At 44.5% G+C, this 22,549-nt stretch overlaps 1 protein-coding gene across 1 annotated transcript in view; it reads right to left on the minus strand.

Moving 5' to 3' along the window:
- Positions 1 to 22,549, minus strand: part of LOC147603158 (putative enoyl-CoA hydratase 2, mitochondrial) — a 79,570-nt gene that overhangs the window by 20,101 nt on the left and 36,920 nt on the right. Inside the window, exon 5 of the mRNA XM_086797398.1 lies at positions 429 to 480. Within this exon, the coding sequence (XP_086653524.1) occupies positions 429 to 480 (52 nt within the window). The remainder of the gene's footprint in view (positions 1 to 428; positions 481 to 22,549) is intronic.

The following is a 22,549-nucleotide window of genomic DNA, read 5'->3' on the forward strand; positions in this document are numbered from 1 at the left end:
CATTGCGTACTTGTACCACACACTATTCCACCTTGCAAAACACACGCCCAAACTCTCTCTTTCGTTCATTTTGAGCAATCTACAATTTACTACTTGATTTGGGAATCACTCCCATCCTCTACCGCTCCCCCAAAAAACCTCAGGTCCACCTCTTCCCTTTTTCGAAGGGCTATACCCTGCTAGATGTAAAATTATTTACTTATGTGCATGATACATAACTCTTCCTTTATCTCATAGACCTTTGCGGCCTTTTGTAAGACCTACCCAACTGATCAAACTATCTGACTGACCTCAACATCTACTATCCAAAGAGGTCCAAATAATCCATCTTACATTGAAAAATCACCATAACCCGTTGAATTTTTCTACACCTCAGCATAAAGTTATGAATAAAGCTAAAAGACGCAGTTTCACCACTTATTACTTACCCTGGAATAATCGCAAGACTCGTCTCTGGTAATCCAAGTATAGCTTCACTTCCTGCATTGCTCCCCATGGAAAACAAAGATGGCCTAAGACATCCACATATGCATGCCTCTAAAATATGTGTTTGGCACAGTAAATGTATTACAGAACTACTGCTATTACATGCATTTCACATATGCTTTCACCCTTTTTTATTGTTTTCTCATTCAAACAAGAAACAAATTTGGGAAAAAAAAAAAACAAGAAAGTCGATATATAAGAATGAAATAGTATATAATACACAATTACTGCATGTCTCCGGTATTTAAAAATAGAGCTTCAAAATATAATTTAACGTCATTCCCATTCTGATATGCAAATGAGAGATACAAACCTCACTTCTAGATAAGGTGCAGTCCAGGAATTATCTATGGCTTCAACCATTTGCAATCATATGCAGAAGAGAAAGAAAGAAAGAAAGAACTTAAAAGTTCATTAAAGCTATGCAGGGCCCATGATGATAAGTGTGTGAGTACAATGGTGAAGTATGCATAGGGCATTTTGTAAATCCTAAACAAAACATAACATAAATGAGCACTCAAAACTAAGAAGTATACCTGGTAGATAGTGATGGTAACGTTTGCCAAAGCCTAAGGCATGGCCATCTCAAGACCTTGTCCTGTTACAGACGTTACAGGGATCCAAACTTGTGGATATTCATGAAAGAAAAAATTAGTCCTCCACCTTGTAGGAGGAATGTGTCTCTTGGTGTGACATTGCCTAGGAGGTGATGCATTGTGTGTGACATCCAAGTGAATAACTACAACTAGTTGACTAGAAGTTACAATGGAAACTCCCTTAAATTAGGTATGCATGCTGTGATCTGACCCCTCGCATCTCCTCATCACATGGGTATATGTGCTATGAGATACAAGGGAGGTTTCACTATCTCTTCACGGAAGGGTTCGGCCTCCTCACACGGGAAATGCATTTTCGAGATCAAAGGTTTTTGGGCATCTATTTACTAGAGCTGCATCGTCTCACACATGGGCCTTGTTGAGGCTACTAACAAGGAGACAGAAAGGAGGATGACACGTGACAAGCCCCACTAGCACTATTCATTGTACATGTACTACGCTACGCAGACCTAATTCTTTTGGCTTTTTTTTGTTTACATGTTTAGGATCTTTAGTTTACACAAGGCGCATATGTAACACCTTTTGGTCTCATAGATCCGTTAGGTCTAAAGAAGATGTTGATAAATCTGTCTTTCTTTCTTTCTCTAGCTTGGTGCTATCAAATGCTTTGGTAGAAAGATGTGAGAAATGTCTAGTTCTAGCTATCGCCCTCTCGCTTCCTTTCTCCCTTCATGGTTCAGTCCGTACCTAATGTAAAAAGACTACCTGTAACATGAGCACGAAAGCTACTATAGATTGACACTAATTACAAGTTGATTAGGGATTGATTAATGCAAATGACAAAGCTAACAAGGCAATAGACCTAAACTACTATATATTGCAAAACATGAATATATACAATGATGTCATAGATCCAAACACATTCCACCTACATGGGAACGATACACTCCCCGATGATGGCCTCCTGTCTATCGAAAACTAGACTGATCACACATGGTGGCTCAAAAAACAGCATATCAATACTCACATATCTTGTAGAAGCCTAGTTGTCACAATCTGCAACTACAACTCCCAAAAAACTATCTACCCAATGGACAAATATCAAGGAGTTGTGAGCACCTCTCCCTTTATGTCATCGAACTGTAGGCTTTGCTGCAAGCTCTTTAGCTCTGAATCCAATAGTACCTCACATCCTCCTCCGTACTAGATTTGCAGGGAAACATCTGGAGTGTTGGGTATTTCGGAGCTTCACGTGTGTGTCCATCATGTGCGTGTCTACCCATGTTTGTGTACCTGTGTGTGTCCGGACGTATGTACAGCCTCTAAAAGGGGTAAGTATATGTGTGTACCGTTTATGTGCGTGAACAGCCTCGTGAACAGCCTCTAAGGCTAGATATTATGTCTGTGTGTAAAAGTGTGTGTGAAACCACTCTCAGGGTGGTTAGAACATCTATTATACTACATTAGCAATGATGTCATCTAGATGAGCCTCCAGAGGCTATAAAAGCATTGTACTTGGTAAAGGCTTTACATCAATCTAATCTAGTGATCATTGAGTCGTGCAATCTCTCTCTCACTTGAATATTTGTCTTTCTCTCTCTAAACACTGGCAGCCATGGCATTTGCGTTTGAGCCTCCATAGCCTCTATCTTTGCACCCCTAATACCCTAATACCTAACAGTGGTATCAGAGCCCGGTTTAGCAATTTCAAAGTTAGAGTTTCTGCTTATTTAGGGTTTTTGCATCTGCACAGTCTGTGCATGTCCCTCGTCTTTGCACCCACTGCACCAATCATGAAACGCCATCACTGTCGTCCAAGCATTATCCGTTGTTGATGACCATGTGCTCTACTAGTCAAATGCGCTAGTCAACAATGACATGCACCTCTGCTTCCGCATGTAGACAAACATTCCATCTTCCACGCAGCTCCTCGTGTTGACTCGTCGCCTCTGCCACTGTGAAGCACCACCTGCAAAGGACATGCTTGCGAATCACCGTCGTTGCCAGTTCATGTTCTGTGCCCACGTATCATCTCCAACCGCCGGTGACTGTAGTCTCCACCTACTACCTGTTGCCGACTCATCACTACTATGCTATCATAGTCGCCCCTTCTGCCGCCTAAGTATCCCGACTACTCTCTAGGCGCTCACAGCTCTTGCCGATGCCTGTTGGTCATGTCCACTCCCGGCTAGTTCAGGTGTGAACACAGCTTACTCACGGGCATTTTTTTCCTATGACTGGACACTCTATTGCACACATCAAAGCATTAGGGTTAGGGTTTTTGAGCATTAGGGTTAGGGTTTCTCCCTGCATCCTGCATTAGGGTTAGGGTTTCCCCTATTGCCCTCTGCATCCACCCTCAGCTGACCTGCCACCACCCTCAGATCTGCCGTTGCCCCTGCGCCACCCTGCATCGTACGACGCCGCCCGACTGTTGCTCAGATTTGCGCCGCCGCCGCTGTCACCCCTGCGCCGCCCTACATCGTAGGATGCCACCCAACTATTGCTCAGATCTGTCAAATCTACGCCGCCTGCTTTTTGTACGTGTTGTTTGCACTTCACTTCCCCCTGTGCCACCTGCACTTCGCTGCCCCAGTTCGCTACTTCGCCCGACTGTACCAACTACGCCTTACAACTGCCACCGCCGCCTGTTGACTGCCCGACTGTACTTGCGCCGACCTACTGCCCTTGCCCGACTGTTCACCTTTAGATTTCTGCAAGTTCAGTAATTTTTCATAGATTTGTTTTTGCAATTTTTTCCAAAAATTCAAAAATTGCTAGAAAATTAGCAAATTAGTTGCATTAATTTTGGGGCTTTTCACCATTGAGCCTGAGATTGCAACATTGGTACACATCGGCATTGATTTCAGCAGATTTGGTGCATAATTGCACTAGAAAATTGGAGATTTAGCAGAAATTGACACTATATGCAGGCATTTTTGGGTTGTTACGGGCACATTTACTTGGCATTGGGGCATTACAGCATTTGGTACAAGTGACAATTGCTTTAGCAGATTTACAGGTGTAGATCCAGTTCAGATTTGGTCTAATTGGCTACCTAAAAATTGGGGCTTTTCTACATTGAGCCCATTTTTGCAGCATTCGGCCAATTTACCTTTGATTTTGTCAAGATTTGAGCACTTGCACCTCTTACAGGTGTCAGCTGATCGTGTTTTTCACGGCACATGTATACATTTGTGGTTTGCTGCAGTATATGTATGCCATTGTGGACACTTTGACAGATTGCAGATTTGGGACATGCATATGTATTTCTTGTGGTGAAGGAGTTCCCTTTCAGTCCATTGATTATCCTGCTATTTATCTCCCGCATTCTTACAGTTTTGTTGGACATTGCCTACTCATGGTGACTTGTGACAGATTTGTTGTGTTATCATGGCCAACAGTAATAATGACCTCTTTGGAATGCTATCTCAAGAGGACAAGCTCAATGGGGATAACTACCCTATGTGGGCTTATATGATGCGTCATGTTTTGGTTGCCAAGAATGTATGGCTATATGTGGATGGCACTGAGGAGCGTCCTCTTGCACCTGCTCCAGCGGAAGGTGAAGTGATTCCCACTCACCCTCCTGTAGGTCCACCTCCTCCTACTCAGCAGCAGCGTCCTTGGGATGCTAGGGATGCTCACGCCCATGCGTTGATTGCTCTCTCGTGCCACAGGCATATCATTCCACACATTCATTCCTGCACCACTGCAAAGGATGCTTGGGATACCTTGGCGGCGCTGCATTCAAGTCGCAATGAGACTCGTGTAGCTTACCTTCAGGGCAAGCTTGAGACTGACCACATGCTTGAAGGTGACTCTATCGATCAGTACCTTACGCATGTGAAAGACCTACGAGAGCAGCTCATTAACATTGATGAGGTCTTGACAGATGGCTATCTTGTTCAGATAGTTTTGCGTAATTTTATCAAGCATTTGGCACCACTTTGCGGTTGTTGGTTGGCAATGCACCTAATGCGGTCACTTTTGGCAACCTTGTGACTCTCTTGCTCAGTGAAGAGCAATCTCGTTCCAACAGGAACAACATGATGTCTGTTGAGTCAGCAATGGCTGCTCCCTTTCGTGGGAATAGATCTGGGCCTAAACCTAACCCATCGGATCCTCCCAAGACACAGGACCAGCCTGAAAAGAAAAAGCGTTGTAATTATTGCAAGAAAACAGGGCACACCATAGAGGATTGCAGGAAGCGTATTGAGAGTGAAAAAAAGAAGCTGGCATCTTCTTCCACAAGTGCAGATCACGCCAATTTGGCTACACATGTATCAACCTTGACCCTTACATCTTCATCACCTACAAAGATGTCTTTTGATGCCGTTGCTTTTGATGACTATGCTCTATATAGTCTGTACTCCTTGGTATGCATTGTCTGGCAGATGCATTTCAGGGGGGGATTTTACTTGCCCACATGAAGTTGGTGATGCCTCATGGTCACTTATGCTTGTTGACCCTGATGCTTGTCTATGCTAGACGCTTTCTCTTATGTGATGTCTACTGGAGATGCCTTTTATGTTGTTTTTCCCTTGCAGCGGGATCGTTTCTACAGTGTTGACATTGTCACTTTCTCACATGTGATGTTTACTGGGAGTGCCTTTTACACACTTGGCCAGTGTTGGCTTGCCCTCATGGTTTTGACATGTCACATGTATATTATTCATTGTGGGATTATGCATGTTTACACTTGCCATACATGACATTAATCATGGCATCGCTAAGAGTTTAAACATCCTCTCATAGCATTGGCTGATGCCCGCCTCGAGCCCCCACTTTTTCTCCCGATTTTCAACTTTTCCCATTGCTGAATTTTTACTTTTATCAGCCCTACCATTGCTGATTTTTTCCTCGTCGGATCCTCCATTGATGAGTTTCTATCTTGCAGCTTACATTGCATGTCTCACAGGCATGACTTCTAGATCCTGTTGCCTTTACACATGCGTATATCTGCTACGGTCTACCTCTTCTTATGCTTATCACTGGTGCAGTTACAGAGCTATGCTTTGCTCTCTTGTTGTCACCGATGTGGATTACATGCCGTTCAGCTTGGCATTTGGATGCTTGCCTTCAGGGGGGTATCATGCAAAGCCTCTTGATTTGATGCAGTTGATGTCCACATGATCTTTGCCATGCATTTCAGGTGATGCGTTTATGTACTAATGTGCTCTAGCATTAGCACTATGACATTGGGGCTTCTCTATTTCCCCGTCATATAGTGCTTGCTTTTCCCATTGGCACTGCAGTTCATCTTTGCCATCATGATCTCTCTTGATCACTCTCACTATGGAGCATAGTGCAAGGCAGCATTCACAGCTTTATCACCCTGCTTCCCGTTCACACCGTTCACTTGAGGGAGGTTTGTTGGTCATGTCCACTCCCGACTAGTTCAGGTGTGAACACAGCTTACTCACGGGCATTTTTTCCTTGTGACTAGACATAGGTTTTTTCCCTGTGTGAACACACTTATGTGTGTTGGGCGCTTTGCCCTAGGCTACTTTATGTACTCACTTGTACTTTCATTTTATCATTATTAAGTACATCTTTTCCAGCACTCTCACGTTTCTCTGTGCTTGAGGTTGTGTGTGTGTGTGTGTGTGTGTGTGTGTGTGTGTGTGTGCAGGCTAGCTGCCCTCCTATCCAGCAACGCCCACTCCTCTACGTGGTGCCACTTCAACACGAACCTACATGCATTTTTTCCTTGGCATTTGTTTTCCTTTGACACCACATTCTTTACCTACATCAGCAGCAGCATCATCATCATCATCATTACCAGTACCTACAGCACCTCAAAATTTAGGGTATTTTTTGAGTAAAATCATCAAAATTAAAGCCCCATACATCCATAAAATTTAGGCTTTTACCAAAATTGTGCTCTTGCATCAGCATTGAAGCATTTGCTACAATTTATTTGACCCCTAAACCCTAATTGAGCCTCTCAATCGCACCATTTTCAGAGTCATGGACTAAATGCCCTAGCAGTTGTTCCCACATGAGCTACACCCACCTTATGTTCCGGGGCATTCTTGCCAAGATCTTCACCGATAACATCACTAAAGAGCAAGAATGTACACACGTGTGCAACAGCTATGTGAGAAGCATCTCCCAACTTGGGGGATTTATCACTTTTTCTACATGTTCCTATGTGTAAGGACCCTCTGCCCAGGATGTCCCCTGAAAAAGATGTGTAATGAATGTTCATGTGTGTCGGTGTTTTCCCATCTATGTTTGTACCGCCTTGTGATATAAAAGGCCCTATAATTTTCTCGTATCCCTATTTTCAGTCAAGGGAGGCTAGTTCAGAAGGTTGAGGAATCACATGTATGGTCAAGCTCCTATCAGGCCTAACATGAGAGCTTCAAGTGTTAGTGCATTGTGATCTTTTGTATCACATGTGCACTTGTTGGTCCAAATCATCATGTGTATGAAGGCTTATCCTCATAACACCTCCGTGGCTCCGAAGGGGGTTTGTCGGGTATTTCGGAGCTTCAAGTGTGTCCATATGTATACCAGTGTTTGTTTACTCATGTGTGTCCGTATGTACAGCCTCTAAAAGGGCTAAGTATATGTGTGTGAACACACTCTAAGGCTAGATATTATGTGTGTATGTAAGAAACCACTCTTAGGGTGGTTACAACATCTAGATATTATACCTATTTGACATAAGCAAAGATGTCATCTAGATGAGCCTCCAATGGCTATACAAGCATTGTACTTGGTGAAGGCTTTACATTAATCTAATCCACTGATCATTGAGTCGTGCCATCTCTCTCTCACTTGAATATTTGTCTCTCTCTCTCTACACACAAGCACCCATGGCATTCGCGTTTGAGCCTCCATAGCCTCTATCTCTACATCCCTAATGCCCTAATATCTAACATGGAGCTCCTCGGATAATTGTTAGCGTTTAGAAACTGGCTCCGTCTCTCGGAGTATCACTCCTTCAAGATAACACAATCTTGATTGTACATCTCCCATCCAAAACCCATCGAGAGAAAATGCTAATTTTGCCACTAGACCTAGACTTGACTTATAGAGACTCTCTACATGCAAGAACGAATGCCACGTGCCAAACTTGGCTATAAGAAACCCCAACACAAATCCTGCTATTAATAAACCACCATATCCAAATCATAAGCTTGATAAATAGACAAGAAGAAGATGAGTAAAGCAACTATGTACGACAAAGAGAGTGGGTTCAATCTCCCTCGTGCATGAGTGAGCACGCTTCCTCATGCATGTATTTATGTATTAGCAAAAAGCAAGTACTCACAAATATAGCTTGATACATTCCACTTTGGGCCATTAATATCAAAAAGTAACTTGGTCCCCAAGCTAGACTATTTACATTAAAATTATAGCAATTTAATTAAATGAAACTATGGACGGGCGACCATCGTTGCACATCAAAATACGACTGCCGCGCACCGGCCAAAATCCATCGCACCCACGCTACTCCGTGCACTGGTCTGCTCACCAAAAACACAAGACATATTAAATCTCGCTTATCCGCCAAACACGATGCGACCACTGCTCCACGCTCTCGCACGTAGCCAATCACAACCATGTGGCAAATGAGCGTACCATACATATCACATAAATATCAAATAATTCCATAATTCTCATTTCCATAACATACCTCTGTTGTGTGAAATAAACAAAAGCAAGGATGGCCAACCTCATGCTAACGTGCTGCATTAGTCGGTGAATCGGCACTAAATGAATGTGCTGCCTCAGTCGGCGAATCGGCACCAAAACATGTGGAGGAACTATAACACTGCCTCAATCGGCGAATCGGTGTCCATAAAAGAATCAATGTGAATGTTAGTGGTATGCTAGAATCAAGTGTCGATAGTGCGGGGTAAGCAATGTTTCAAGAATCCACTGTGATTCCTCAATAGAATGATTCTTATACTCACCAAGTAACGATGATACACAGTGCTAGTACGGGTGGTTGTTTGGTCATGGTCTATGATACTTTCAGGTACTAGAACTTCAGTGTCATCCTCGAGGAGAGATGGATCATCAATAACAAGGTTAACAGGAGTGGGACCTTTAAAGGGTCTCAATAAACTAATGTAGAATGAGTTATGTATCTTCCAATGAGTGGGAATGCCCAAGCGGAATGCATTTTCATTGATTTGTTAGATAATTGAGAATGATTCATAAAATCTAGGAGCCAACTTGATCTTAGGACGCTTGGCAATATTCTTTAAGCGTCTTTTCTCTATGCGAAGCTAAATTTTGCAATGTCATGTTTCATGTCATGCCAAAAGAAATATTCTTTACATGCAACTAATGTGGACTGAATGTCCCATATATGCAGGAGCATGCATCTCAGTTATGGTTAGTTCTCTAATTGATGCAGTGATGCAAAGTTTCTTTGGAAAGAACAAAAAATCCATTTGCATAAGAGTAATCATTTAGTTACAAAGAATAAACAGTTTAAATCTATATATTTACCTTAATCTCAAACGAAATGATAATGAAAAGATTAATTTGCATCTGAAGTTGAAATAACTTCAATAATAAATATGAAAGTCAGCCATCATAAGGTTGTGTCAAGCGTAAGAAAGTCATACCTTTACATATATTCGATTGCAATGATGTTTTTGGAAGATGTTCGAATCACTGTCTGCTTTGCTACAAGATACATTATTAAAAAGGACACCAATATCACAAGCATATGTGACGTTTTAATTTACTGTGATAATTAAAATTGCGAAAAAATGAAGAAACTTACTATGATAATAAAAAATAAAAAATAAATTGACTATGGGCATAAAGATAAAAGGATACCAACCCCGAGACAAAAATTATTTGATAACGTAAATAAAATAACAAGAAAAATGAATACACGAAGTCGGACAATATTTACATTCTTCTAATGATGCGGGTATAGTCGGGTACTATCATTTTCTCAGGGGATAATCTGGTTCCAAGGTAATGGAGTCGATTCATAAACTCTTCATCTGAAATCGACAAATTATCCTCTATACTATATCCACGAATGATATAGATCCGCTCCAGAAGGTGACAAAAGCGTATGTTTGGAGTAAAACTGTGGTGTTACCAATGGGTATGAAAAAGGAAAGAGAGAGAGAGAGAGAGAGCCTATTATTATGAGCTTCAAAAAACTTCCTGTAAAAAGGGAAGAGAGAGAGCTTATTACTATGAGCTTCAAAAAGCTTTAAACCTCAAAAAGCTTATCACTCTCATCCTTACAAAGAAAACATTTATAAACTTTATCTCAAGATCTCTCAACTCACCTCATCCCTAATTCAATTAAACTGACCACCTATATGTTTTATTCTTTTCTTTATTTTATCGATTTTCAGTACCTTCTAACTATGTTTAATAGTAAATCATAGCATATAAAAAAGAGTAGTTTAAAATTACGCTTCTTGTTCAATTGTTTAAATGTTATGGAAGTATTTAAGAGAACCTTACCTAGAATTTTACATAAAATACGTTTGTTCACAAGCTTCTTTATATTGTAAAGTTCGACGACTTTGGCTTGAAGTCAACATCGACAAAATGGCTGGTCAACCCTCAATCCGACCACTCTTATTGGCCCTCAAAGAGACTTTTGGACCACATATCTATCTTTTAGTCAAGAAACTCATCGACCACGAGCCTCCTCCATGGCCCTTCTTTGAGGGATGGACTTCTATCACCCTATGGGCGTGAGGAATCATTTGGGACTCAACAACAAAAGTTGTGGATTTTGACATCACAGCAATGACCCATAATATCTTTCCTGACGCCTTACCTAAACTGTATATTCTATACTTTTTCGACATTGTATCTGAAATTCGTATCCACGTATTCAACTTTTTGGTAACATTTCCGATAGTAGCTATCACAAACCTTATGAACACTTTTCCTCGACATCTTTTTAGATTGTTTGAACAAAGTTCTTGGCACCCTTAGCCCTAGACGAACGATATACTTAAATATATTTTGTTTTGAATTATAGACTTTAACAATTGTGTTCCTTCCTTTCATTTCTTTTACAATCTAGATTGTTAAAATTGTTATTAGTTTATCATTGTATTTAAATTTTAATAGTACACAACTCTATAAACTCTCCAACTGAAACCAAAATTAATTGTACAACATCGCACGAACTACACTCACCAAGTCCTCATGTCAAAATTTTTATGTTTATAGCATTATGACTCGATCATCACCTCATGATCCTCACCCGCCTTCGGAGCTCTTACGACTCATGACACAATGTCCCCGCTTAGCATATTTGTCTAAACGAAATCGTGCTATTTTTCAATAATTACTACGGATATTCAACAATCAACAACAAGCCGAATGGTCAAAAATCTAGACACATTATCATGAAGAATATTTTGTTTTCATACCCATTGGCAACACCACAGTTTTTACTCCAAACATACGCTTTTGTCACCTTCTGGAGCGGATCTACATCATTCGTGGGTATAGTATAGAGGATGATTGGCTGATTCCAGATGAAGAGTTTATGAATCGACTCCGTTACCTTAGAACCAGATTATCCCCTGAGAAAATGATAGTACCCGACCATACCCGCATCATTAGAAGAATATAAATATTGTCAAACTTCATGTATTCATTTTTCTTGTTATTTTATTTTCGTTATCAAATAACTTTTTGTCTCGAGGTTGGTATCCCTTTATCTTTATGCCCATAGTCAATTTATTTTTATTTTTTTATCATAGTAAGTTTCTCCATTTTTTCATAATTTTAATCATCACAACAAATTAAAATGTCACATATACTTGTGATATTGGTGTCCTTTTTAATAATGTATCTTGTAGCAAAGCTATCCGACACTTAAAAGTAGTTCCAAACGTATGAAACGGTACGACTTTAATAAGTAGTACATAACGTTGACGATGATAAAGTACGTACAAAACGTTACGTACTTTTCAATGTTAAAATCATATATATGCAATTTAGTTAACCTAAGGTTGTGTTTACGACGGTCAATTCTCCCACATGTCACATTGGTATCAGAGCGTTACAGGGTAACCAGCCTTAGATCACTTTCATTCCATCAGTCATTCAGTCAGACATCATGCTAAACGCTTCCGCACAGTTAAACCCAGTTCTCAAAATCTTGCAGGCCATCCTTAGGGATTTTCCCTTAGGTATGCATTAGTAACCCATCCATATGCATTCTTGCACAGCATATAGAGTTGCACATGGCTTGCATAGCAGACATCCTAGCAATCAGTCTTGCATCTGCAAGGCATACATGTTTTCCCATGAATTCTCTGGGGAAGAATGACATCCATCATCAAAGGAGTACATAAAGTTTTGGGCTTCAACTGGCAACAGCAAGGGGTTCTCTTCCACACAAAAAAAGACGAAAGTTTGCTCCAACATCGCCTCAGGAGTTCAGAGTTTCAGGAACGACCGAGATGGTAGGTGAAAGGATTCCAAAGACAGGTCAGGGGTGACTTAGGTATTTCCAAGCAGTTTTAGCAGCATTTGCCATTCAGTTCCCGCAGTAGACAAGCCTTTGGCTCAAAGGATTCAACTCCTACAGTCGACCTCAATCCCGGCACAAGAAGTCAAAAGGGGGCAGTGGGTTCAGTGGAGAAGGATCACCAGAGGAGTCGAAAGGTTGCCAGGTATACCACCTAGCAACAGTTTAGCAGAGGGGAATGTCACGTGCACACCCATCAGGTTTACAAGTGGCATGGCATCATCAAGCATTAAACATGACATCTAAGTATTAGTCACGCATATATCAGCATAAGCATGGGGGTGTTTCAGCACCAACATCAGCACTTTAGTCATCATGAGCATATAAGCCATTCAACCGACAGCGCATTTGCACCAGCCGACAAGCATTTATGGCATTTATGGCCAGTCGTGAGCATCCAGGAGCTGGCCGACTGCAGCAAGGCTGGCCAACCAGCATCATTCACACATATAAATTGTCACGTGCATCCCACACTTGGATGCCACGTAGACATTTCTGTACAGAAGGTGCAGGACCTGGGATGGTGAACTGGTCCCATGTGAGCCCAGTCCGGGACGAGTCAGCCAGGGATCCATCTCAGTCGTCCGAGGTCAGGTGTGCATTGTCCTGCACATGAGTCCAAGGTCAGGTGTGCAATGTCCTGCACAAGAAGCAGTGCTAGTCCGCGCTGTGAGTCTCCCTCTGGAATGATGTCAGATGTGCTGAGTATCTGGTTTGCAACTGGATGCCAGGCCTCTGTAGGCATGTAGTTTGCATGTAGAGATGGGGCCAGCCCATAGGGCTACCCCAGGGCAAGGATTTGCATTTGCATACTTAGTATGGGCATGGGGGAGGTATAGAACCACCCCCAAGGGGCCAGGAGGGCCCAAGATATTGCCCACCAGCCAAGGCAAGGGCTGGAGGGGCTGTCGGCCAGCTCCAGAGCTTCTGGACAGGCAGCCGACAGAGATTAAAGCCCTAAACAGCAGGCGGCCAGGTGTGGGGGGCAGTCCCACACCCATGCGCAGCATGCCCAGCATGCCAGGGTGCTGTCCAGAAGCATGCGCAGGCTGGACAGCAGGGATTACAAGTGTGAAAACACTTTATTAAAGTGTGTGAGTATTTTATTAAAAATACTCAGTCGTGGGCTGTCCTGAAGCCAGCCGACTGCATGAAGGGAGTAGTATAAAAGCCCAGCCCATAATTCATTGTAGTCATCTCATAATTCACCAAGAGCTCCAAGCAACCAAGGGCCAGGACAGCCAAGAACATTGCTAAAGCAAAGGGGTGAAGGACTGAAGGTCAAGGGCAGGTTTTCCAGCCAAGAAAAGGTCAAGTACTTTGTATTTGTTTCAGATTTACATCATTCTAATAAAGCAAATACACCATCCGTGGTGGGGGCCCTACAGAGGGTAATTGGGACCCAATACTGTGTCCTCTCCATCTCCCCCTTCTCTCTCTATTTTCTGCACATCGTCTTTCAGTTTGTGCGTTAATTCCGTCGCGAAAAGAGTGCTGTTTTCTGAGTTTTGAAGTACCGATCCTTCTCCGAAGCTTCCGCATATTACAGTGGTATCAGAGCTCACTTCAAGGACAAAGATTCAGCAAAGAAAACCAGAAAATTTTTTCGCTAGTGTGTTTGGTTTTTAGACACCGGTGGACTACCCCTTTCGGAGTGACTCCTGTCCCTCGAAGGACGGTTGGTTTTTAGCCTCCGGAAGCCTCCGGAAGTCTCCCACACAGATAGTGGATGGTCAGATTGCGTTCCGGAAAGGAACTGCATTTTCCCGCTATGGCGAACTTCGGCGACGAGAGAGAACCAGAACCATGGGACCAGAGTGCACCAGGCAGCCCAGCTAGGGCACCCGGCTTGAGTGTACAAGACATGTTCCAGCAGATGATGCGAGCAATCGCAGACCAGACAACCAAGTTGGATGAGCAGAAGGCGCGGATTTTGGCTCTGGAGGAGCGTTCTCGCTCTCCAGCGTCGCATTTTCCATCTCCTCCTCCCTCTCCTTCCGTACCCCAGATACCAGATCCTCGTCACAGGGACCCTTTCGAGGGGTCACAGCCGCAGCCAAGCTCCTTGCTTGAGATGCAGATGCGTGCATTGGAGATTCGACAACGAGAAGACGAAGCCATGAGACGAGTGGAACACGAGCGTTACCTCCGAGCTTTGGACGCGAGATTGACACCGGCGGCGCCCTCGAATCATTTTCCCGAGAAAATGAACTTCAGTAAGTATAATGGTAATCTCGATCCCACTACTCTGTATTCATGGTTACATCAATTTGAAGCTTACTTTGCCGTAGTTAGGAAATCAGATATTGACAAAGTGATCTTAGCCAGTTGGTATTTGGAAGGTGAGGCCATTCCTTGGTGGACTCAGTGGGCTCATGCCCACACCAGATCAGGTATGGCAGCTTATGGGTGGGACGAGTTCATCCGTGACCTTAAGCAGCGGTTTTTACCGCCCCACTACCTTGAGCGACTCGAAGACGAGTTCAGGGGTGCGCGTCAGAATGCGCAACCAGTCCTTCAGTTTGCCAATAGAATTTCGACCTTGTGTCTACAATTAGGCTTATCTGATGCGGACAAGAAAGGGCAGTTTCTGTATGGCCTGGACACGCAAATCCAATGGGAGGTGCGTATGTTTAGGCCAGCCACCTTTGAGGACGCACTCTCGCTTGCGCAGAGTGCAGAAATGAAACACAATGGTGGCAAGCCCAAGACTTCCCAGCCGGCTTCTCCCAAGGCTAACACCTCGGGGGGCAAAAGCCAGAACCAGACGAGGTCTTCCCCAGGACAGAGCCCGGGAGCCTCTGGCTCCAAGAACTCGAACAATGCGTCTAAGCTTACTCCAGACCAGAAAGCGGAGGCAGGCAAGACAGGTGGCAAGTTGAGTGCTGAGGAGCTTTCTCAGTACAGGAAGGAGGGTAGATGTTACTTTTGTCACACAAAAGGACATACTTCTCGGGATTGTCCGAAGAAGCCTCCAAAGGCCGCCGCCGCCTCCACAGCTTCCGTGGTGAGCACAGCTCCCACACAGACCCCAGTGGCTACCCCTAGTTCTTCAACCCCCGGTGCTTCAGTTGGAGCAATTATTAGCCGGGAGCTCGAAGATAAGCAGAAGGGCGCCCATGACCAGGAGTATGAGCGCAACGAATTGCTCAAGTCCTTTGGCTACATAGGTGGCCAGAGAGTCGTTGTCTTGTTTGACAGCGGCAGCACGGAGGATGTGATCACGGAAGAGGCCGCTAGGCGTGCCCGTTTCGAGCTGACTCCGGTGGACAAACAAGTTGAGGGTTTTAGCACAGGTATGACAACGAGCGTCAAGTATGAAGCTCTAGGTGCTAAGTTAGTCATTCAGGGCATAGAGTTTGTGCGTGACTTTATGGTTGCCCCTCTTGTAGGAGCAGACATAATTTTGGGTATCCAGTGGTTTCACAAGTTTCTTCCTGATGTCAAGTGGGACAAGCACACGTTCCAGATTGATCAGAATGTGTCAAACACCCCGGTGACCATTAAGTGTGAGCCAGGTATTCCAAACTTTCCGCTCATAAGCCACTTGCAGGCTAAGCGAGCAGTCAGGAAAGGCGCACAGTGTGCAATGATTTACGTCCAGACAGCCTAGACAGTGGCCAGTGCTTCCGAGAAGTACTCGGTTCTCCATGAAAAGTTCCAGAAGATTTTTCTTCGGGACAGTCTCCCTCCCCAGCTTCCCCCGTCCAGACCGGAGGATCACAAGATTGACCTCCTCCCAGGCTCGGAACCCCCGAGCAAGTTTCCGTATCGTCTTTCTAAGGCAATGGAATCGGAGTTGGACCGCCAACTCCAAGAATTGTTGCAAGCTGGCTTCATCCGCCCCAGCGTGTCGCCATTTGCAGCACCGATCTTATTTGTCAAGAAGAAAGATGGGTCTTCTCGGTTGTGTGTCGATTATCGTGCACTCAACAAGCTGACTATCAAGAGCAGATTCCCGATGCCTCGAATTGACTATATTCTCGAGAGGCTGAATGGAGCTAAGGTGTTCTCTAAATTGGATTTAAAGAGTGGGTACCACCAGGTTCGGATTGTTGAGGGGACATCCCCAAGACAGCTTTCCGTACAGAACGGGCCCACTATGAATTTGTGGTTATGCCATTTGGATTGACGAACGCCCCAGCTACATTTAACCGCATGATGATGCGTATTTTCCGGGAGTTGATCGGAGTGTGTGTGTTCATATTTCTGGACGACATACTCATATTTTCAGCTACAGTTGAGCAGCATGACATTGATGTGGAGAAAGTCCTTAAGTTGCTGGAAAGCAACGAGCTCTATATCAATGAAAAGAAGTCAGAATTTTATCTGTTCCAGGTACATTACTTGGGATATATAATCAGTGCCGAAGGCATTCGACTTGATCCGGCTAAAGTGGCCGAGATTGTTAACTGGGAAGTACCTCAGACTGCTTATGACATTAGATCATTTGTGGGTATATGCCAGGCATATTCCACCCACATTGACAAGTTTTCTGATCTCTCGGCAGACCTCACCGATCTGCTAAAGGGAGTGAAAACAAGGAGGCAAAAGATTCGAATGACTCCACGAGCGTTGGAGGCATTCCAGAACCTCAAGGTGGCTTTGTCTGAAGCGCCTTGTTTAGCCCTTGCCTCGTGGGACGAACCATTTCAGGTGATCACCGATGCGAGTAACATCGCAATTGGAGGTGTATTGCAACAGAATGGTCATCCGGTAGCTTACATGTCTCGTAAGTTACTGCCCGCCGAAAAGAATTACTCAGTCTATGATCGTGAACTCCTAGCAGTCATTCAGGCCTTGAAACATTGAAAACATTTCCTGTATGGCCGTGACTTCGAGGTTCGCACTGACCATCAGGCATTGCGCTGGATTCAGACGATGCCAAGTGCACAGTGGAGTGATCGACAACACCGCTGGAGTCAGATATTCCAGCAGTTCGGTGGTATGATTGAGTACCTTCCAGGAAAGGCCAATCCAGTGGCCGATGCTTTGAGCAGGAAGGGACAAGTATCTGCGATTCAGACCACTAGACTTGACCTTGTTGGTACAGGACTAGAAGACATGAAGCACACGTACACGGATTCCGAGGAATTCGGTACACAGTGGGAACAGGCATTGGATGCCACAGGACCATGCCATTTTCTGATACGCGATGGTTGGCTTTACTACAAAGGCCGACTGTGTGTCATGAAATCATTCCGGGCAGCTCTTCTCCATGATGCCCATGACGCCAATACAGGTAAGACATTTCAATGGATTTTGTCACAAATCTGCCTCCCAGTCCGAGTAAGCGTAATACACAGTGTTTGACTATTGTTGACAGGTTCAGCAAATTTGTGATGCTTATTCCTTGCAGGGCCAATGTGACCGCCGAGGATGTCGCCCAGCTATTCATTCGGCATTGGTACCCGATTGGTGGGATTCCTAGGACCATAGTGTCAGACCGAGATGCCAAGTTTACCAGTCATTTTTGGAGGGCATTGTTTGATAATTTTGGTACTAAGTTGAATTTTTCCAGTGCATTCCACCCACAGACAGATGGCCAGACAGAGATATACAACCAGTTGGCCTTTGATGTGCTGAAGTGTGTTGTCCACGATCAGCAAGGTAAGTGGGAATCGTTTTTGCCTTTAGTTCAAGCTGTGTTGAATGACTCTTTTTCTTCAGCTATTGGCAGGACTCCATATGAGGCAGCGTTTGGAAGGCCTTTCCAGTCATTGTTAACCAGGACTTCGTCTTCAGTACCGGAGGCGAACAGAGTGACGGAGTCTTACCAGGAGATCCTAGAGTCTGTTAAAGACAGATTGGCTAAAGCGCAAGAGGCCTACACTCGACAGGCCAATAAAGACCGAAGGGACATGAAGGTTTCGGAAGGAGATTGGGTGTATCTTCGGATTATGAAGCAAAGATTAAAGCAGGTGGGCAAGCGATGCCCAAAGTTGTCTTTCAGGAGCTTCGGACCATTCCCCATCCGGAAAAAGATTAATGAGGTGTCTATGCAGTTAAAGCTACCTCCGAGTTGGACTATGCACGATGTATTTCATGTCAGTTGGTTGAAGCCATATGCAAGTCCACCCCCTTCAGAGGTCAAAGACGAAGCGGAACCAGACATCATTGATGAAGCAGAAGTAATGGTTCCAGAACAGATCCTTCTGCACCGTTTCAAGCATGGCTCAGGCCGAAGACTACGACAGTTTCTCACGAAGTTTCAGGACCGAGGAACTCATGAAGCGGTGCGGCTCGACAAAGGATTTTTCGAAGACTATCCGGCTTTATTGACGGATTATTTGGAGGCTATGCAGCTTCCGTCAAGTTAAGCAGAAGGGGATGTCACGTGCATCCCGCACTTGGATGCCACGTAGACATTTCTGTACTGAAGGTGCAGGACCTGGGATGGTGAACTGGTCCCATGTGAGCCCAGTCCGGGACGAGTCAGCCAGGGATCCATCTCAGTCGTCCGAGGTCAGGTGTGCATTGTCCTGCACATGAGTCCAAGGTCAGGTGTGCAATGTCCTGCACAAGAAGCAGTGCCAGTCCGCGCTGTGAGTCTCCCTCTGGAATGATGTCAGATGTGCTGAGTATCTGGTTTGCAACTGGATGCCAGGCCTCTGTAGGCATGTAGTTTGCATGTAGAGATGGGGCCAGCCCATAGGGCTACCCCAGGGCAAGGATTTGCATTTGCATACTTAGTATGGGCATGGGGGAGGTATAGAACCACCCCCAAGGGGCCAGGAGGGCCCAAGATATTGCCCACCAGCCAAGGCAAGGGCTGGAGGGGCTGTCGGCCAGCTCCAGAGCTTCTGGACAGGCAGCCGACAGAGATTAAAGCCCTAAACAGCAGGCGGCCAGGTGTGGGGGGCAGTCCCACACCCATGCGCAGCATGCCCAGCATGCCAGGGTGCTGTCCAGAAGCATGCGCAGGCTGGACAGCAGGGATTACAAGTGTGAAAACACTTTATTAAAGTGTGTGAGTATTTTATTAAAAATACTCAGTCGTGGGCTGTCCTGAAGCCAGCCGACTGCATGAAGGGAGTAGTATAAAAGCCCAGCCCATAATTCATTGTAGTCATCTCATAATTCACCAAGAGCTCCAAGCAACCAAGGGCCAGGACAGCCAAGAACATTGCTAAAGCAAAGGGGTGAAGGACTGAAGGTCAAGGGCAGGTTTTCCAGCCAAGAAAAGGTCAAGTACTTTGTATTTGTTTCAGATTTACATCATTCTAATAAAGCAAATACACCATCCGTGGTGGGGGCCCTACAGAGGGTAATTGGGACCCAATACTGTGTCCTCTCCATCTCCCCCTTCTCTCTCTATTTTCTGCACATCGTCTTTCAGTTTGTGCGTTAATTCCGTCGCGAAAAGAGTGCTGTTTTCTGAGTTTTGAAGTACCGATCCTTCTCCGAAGCTTCCGCATATTACATAAATAGAGGCGCATCCATTCAGTCCATCAGATATCAGCGTTTCAGCATACAGCATCTCATATCAGTTCAGCAACGCATTGAGCATCCATCTTCTCAGCGTTTCCTTCCCAAGCAACAAGGAGAGCATCAATGTTTTCAGCATCAGTTCAGCATCGCATCAGTTCCAAGCCATTCCTTCAGCGTTTCCTTCCCAGGAGACAAGGGAAAATCAGTGGGACAGCAGTTCATCCAGCATATAGGCAGCATATTCAGCATATAAGTCATCATTCCTATCTCCTACATAGAGGGAAGCCGGCATCGAAGGGTGGACCTCAGCATTGGAGCAAGGAACAGTCCTCAGCATCAGCATTCAGCCCATCCATCTCATCCCGAGAAGGATCTTCATCTAGGACAGCATCATAGATCTATTTAGATCTCATTGTAACCCATTCATCTAATATAGCTAAATTGCATTGCATTGACACTATTTGTCTATCTCTTAAGCATCATTAAGTGCAGTTTAGTTAACCTAAGGTTGTGTTTACGACGGTCAATTCTCCCACGTCACATTGGTATCAGAGCGTTACAAGGTAACGAGCCTTAGATCACTTTCATTCCATCAATCATTCAGTCAGACATCATGTTAATCGCTTCCGCATAGTTAAACCCAGTTCTCAAAATCTTGCATCATAGATCTATTTAGATCTCATTGTAACCCATTCATCTAATATAGCTAAATTGCATTGCATTGACACTATTTGTCTATCTCTTAAGCATCATTAAGTGCAGTTTAGTTAACCTAAGGTTGTGTTTACGACGGTCAATTCTCCCACATGTCACATTGGTATCAGAGCGTTACAAGGTAACGAGCCTTAGATCACTTTCATTCCATCAATCATTCAGTCAGACATCATGTTAATCGCTTCCGCATAGTTAAACCCAGTTCTCAAAATCTTGCAGGCCATCCTTAGGGATTTTCCCTTTAGTATGCATTAGTAACCCATCCATCTGCATTCTTGCACAGCATATAGGGTTGCACAGGCTTGCATAGCAGACATCCTAGCAATCAGTCTTGCATTTGCAAGGCATACATGTTTTTGTCAAAATACACAGTGGAAATGATAACCAAACTTGGGTCCACAAGAGCAAGTAGAGTACAGAAAATAGACAGCACAAGAAACACTGAGAGATAGGCGTGTAAACTCTTCTCTATACACAAGATCCCGTAAAAAACTGAATGAGAAAATGGTGAGGAACATGGGGCCTATTTATATGCCCCATGGATGCAGTCGGCCAGCGCTTGAGGGCTCTCCACGACTACATAAAGCAAGTCGGCTAGCAGAAAATATCTCCACGACTGTACAAAACAGGTTGGCCACCATCAAAACCTCCACGAAGCATCATAGGCAATCGGCCAGCCACCAGGAGCACATGAGGTGCAGTCGGCCAGCACCAGGGGCTCCTGCCAACATGTGGCATCCATCCGCACCATGGAAAAATGGAAAAAAATGGGGAAAAAAATACGGGGAGTGAGGAAAAATGATAAAACACCTATACAGGGCAGGCACACCCACAACAGAAGCCCTGGTGTCTGATTAAGACAGGAGATGACTTCTAACACCCCCTCTCAGCTTCTGGCGGTGCAATCAACCCAAGGGAGCTGGAGTGCCACCTGAGCGTAGCCTGAGGTAGAGACTTCATGAAGAGGTCCGCCGCATTGTCCTCCGTCGAACAATAAAGGAGCAAGATGTCACCAGCCAAGATCTTCTCACGTACAGAGTGATATTGTATCTCTATGTGCTTGGTCCGGGCATGGAAGACCGGGTTCCGAGCAATAGCTATACAACTCTAGTTATCGCACTGGATGACTGTGGGCTCCTTCTGTGGCCAGTTTACCCAGCGGTCCAAGAAGTCCAAGAGGGTATAAAAGGCAAAGGGTGCTCCTCATTGTAGGCATTCTCTCCCACTAGGGGATTGGATCATTAGAGGTCCCATAGGGGACAGATTTAGGTGTCATCACCTTTTATGTAAGGCAGCCCCATGGCTGCAAATTCAGATACCTTTTTGTATCATAGAAATATACTGAATTTTCCAGCACTTCCCTCTCTCTCTACTCTCTCTCCATATCTGCGTTTTTGTGTCACCAGTCTGGACATTTCCCAGTTTGAAAGGGGTCTGGTGGACTCCAGAATGTTTAAATATTTGGAAAGTACAAGCTTTGGGAATGGGGGATTATCCTAGAATACAAAGAACCACACTCCTAAAGTTTAGGAGAGTTGCTACTTTTGGCCCGACTCCGATGGAAATTCTGTTCGCATCATTACATCTGGAATTGAGCAGATACCAAGAGTTGGCAAAGTGCCTATGAGAGAATGTCTACCAGTTGGGATATTTTTAGAGGTAAAGATTATGGAAGGACCCATCTCTTAGATTGGGACATGTGGCAAGAAAGTGGACCAAAGTGAGACAAGTGGCCTGACACTTGTTAGAAAAAGGATCAAAATGAGACAAGTGGCCTCACACTTGTCACTTCAGCTATTGTGTGGCTCTCCACTTGTCATCGTAGCCTTCTCTTGCCATTTTAGCTCATGGGAGGCCCAAATCT

The sequence above is a fragment of the Cibotium barometz genome, chromosome 65 (assembly GCF_041138505.1).
Source record: "Cibotium barometz isolate CiBa-2024 chromosome 65, ASM4113850v1, whole genome shotgun sequence".
NCBI lineage: Eukaryota > Viridiplantae > Streptophyta > Polypodiopsida > Cyatheales > Cibotiaceae > Cibotium > Cibotium barometz.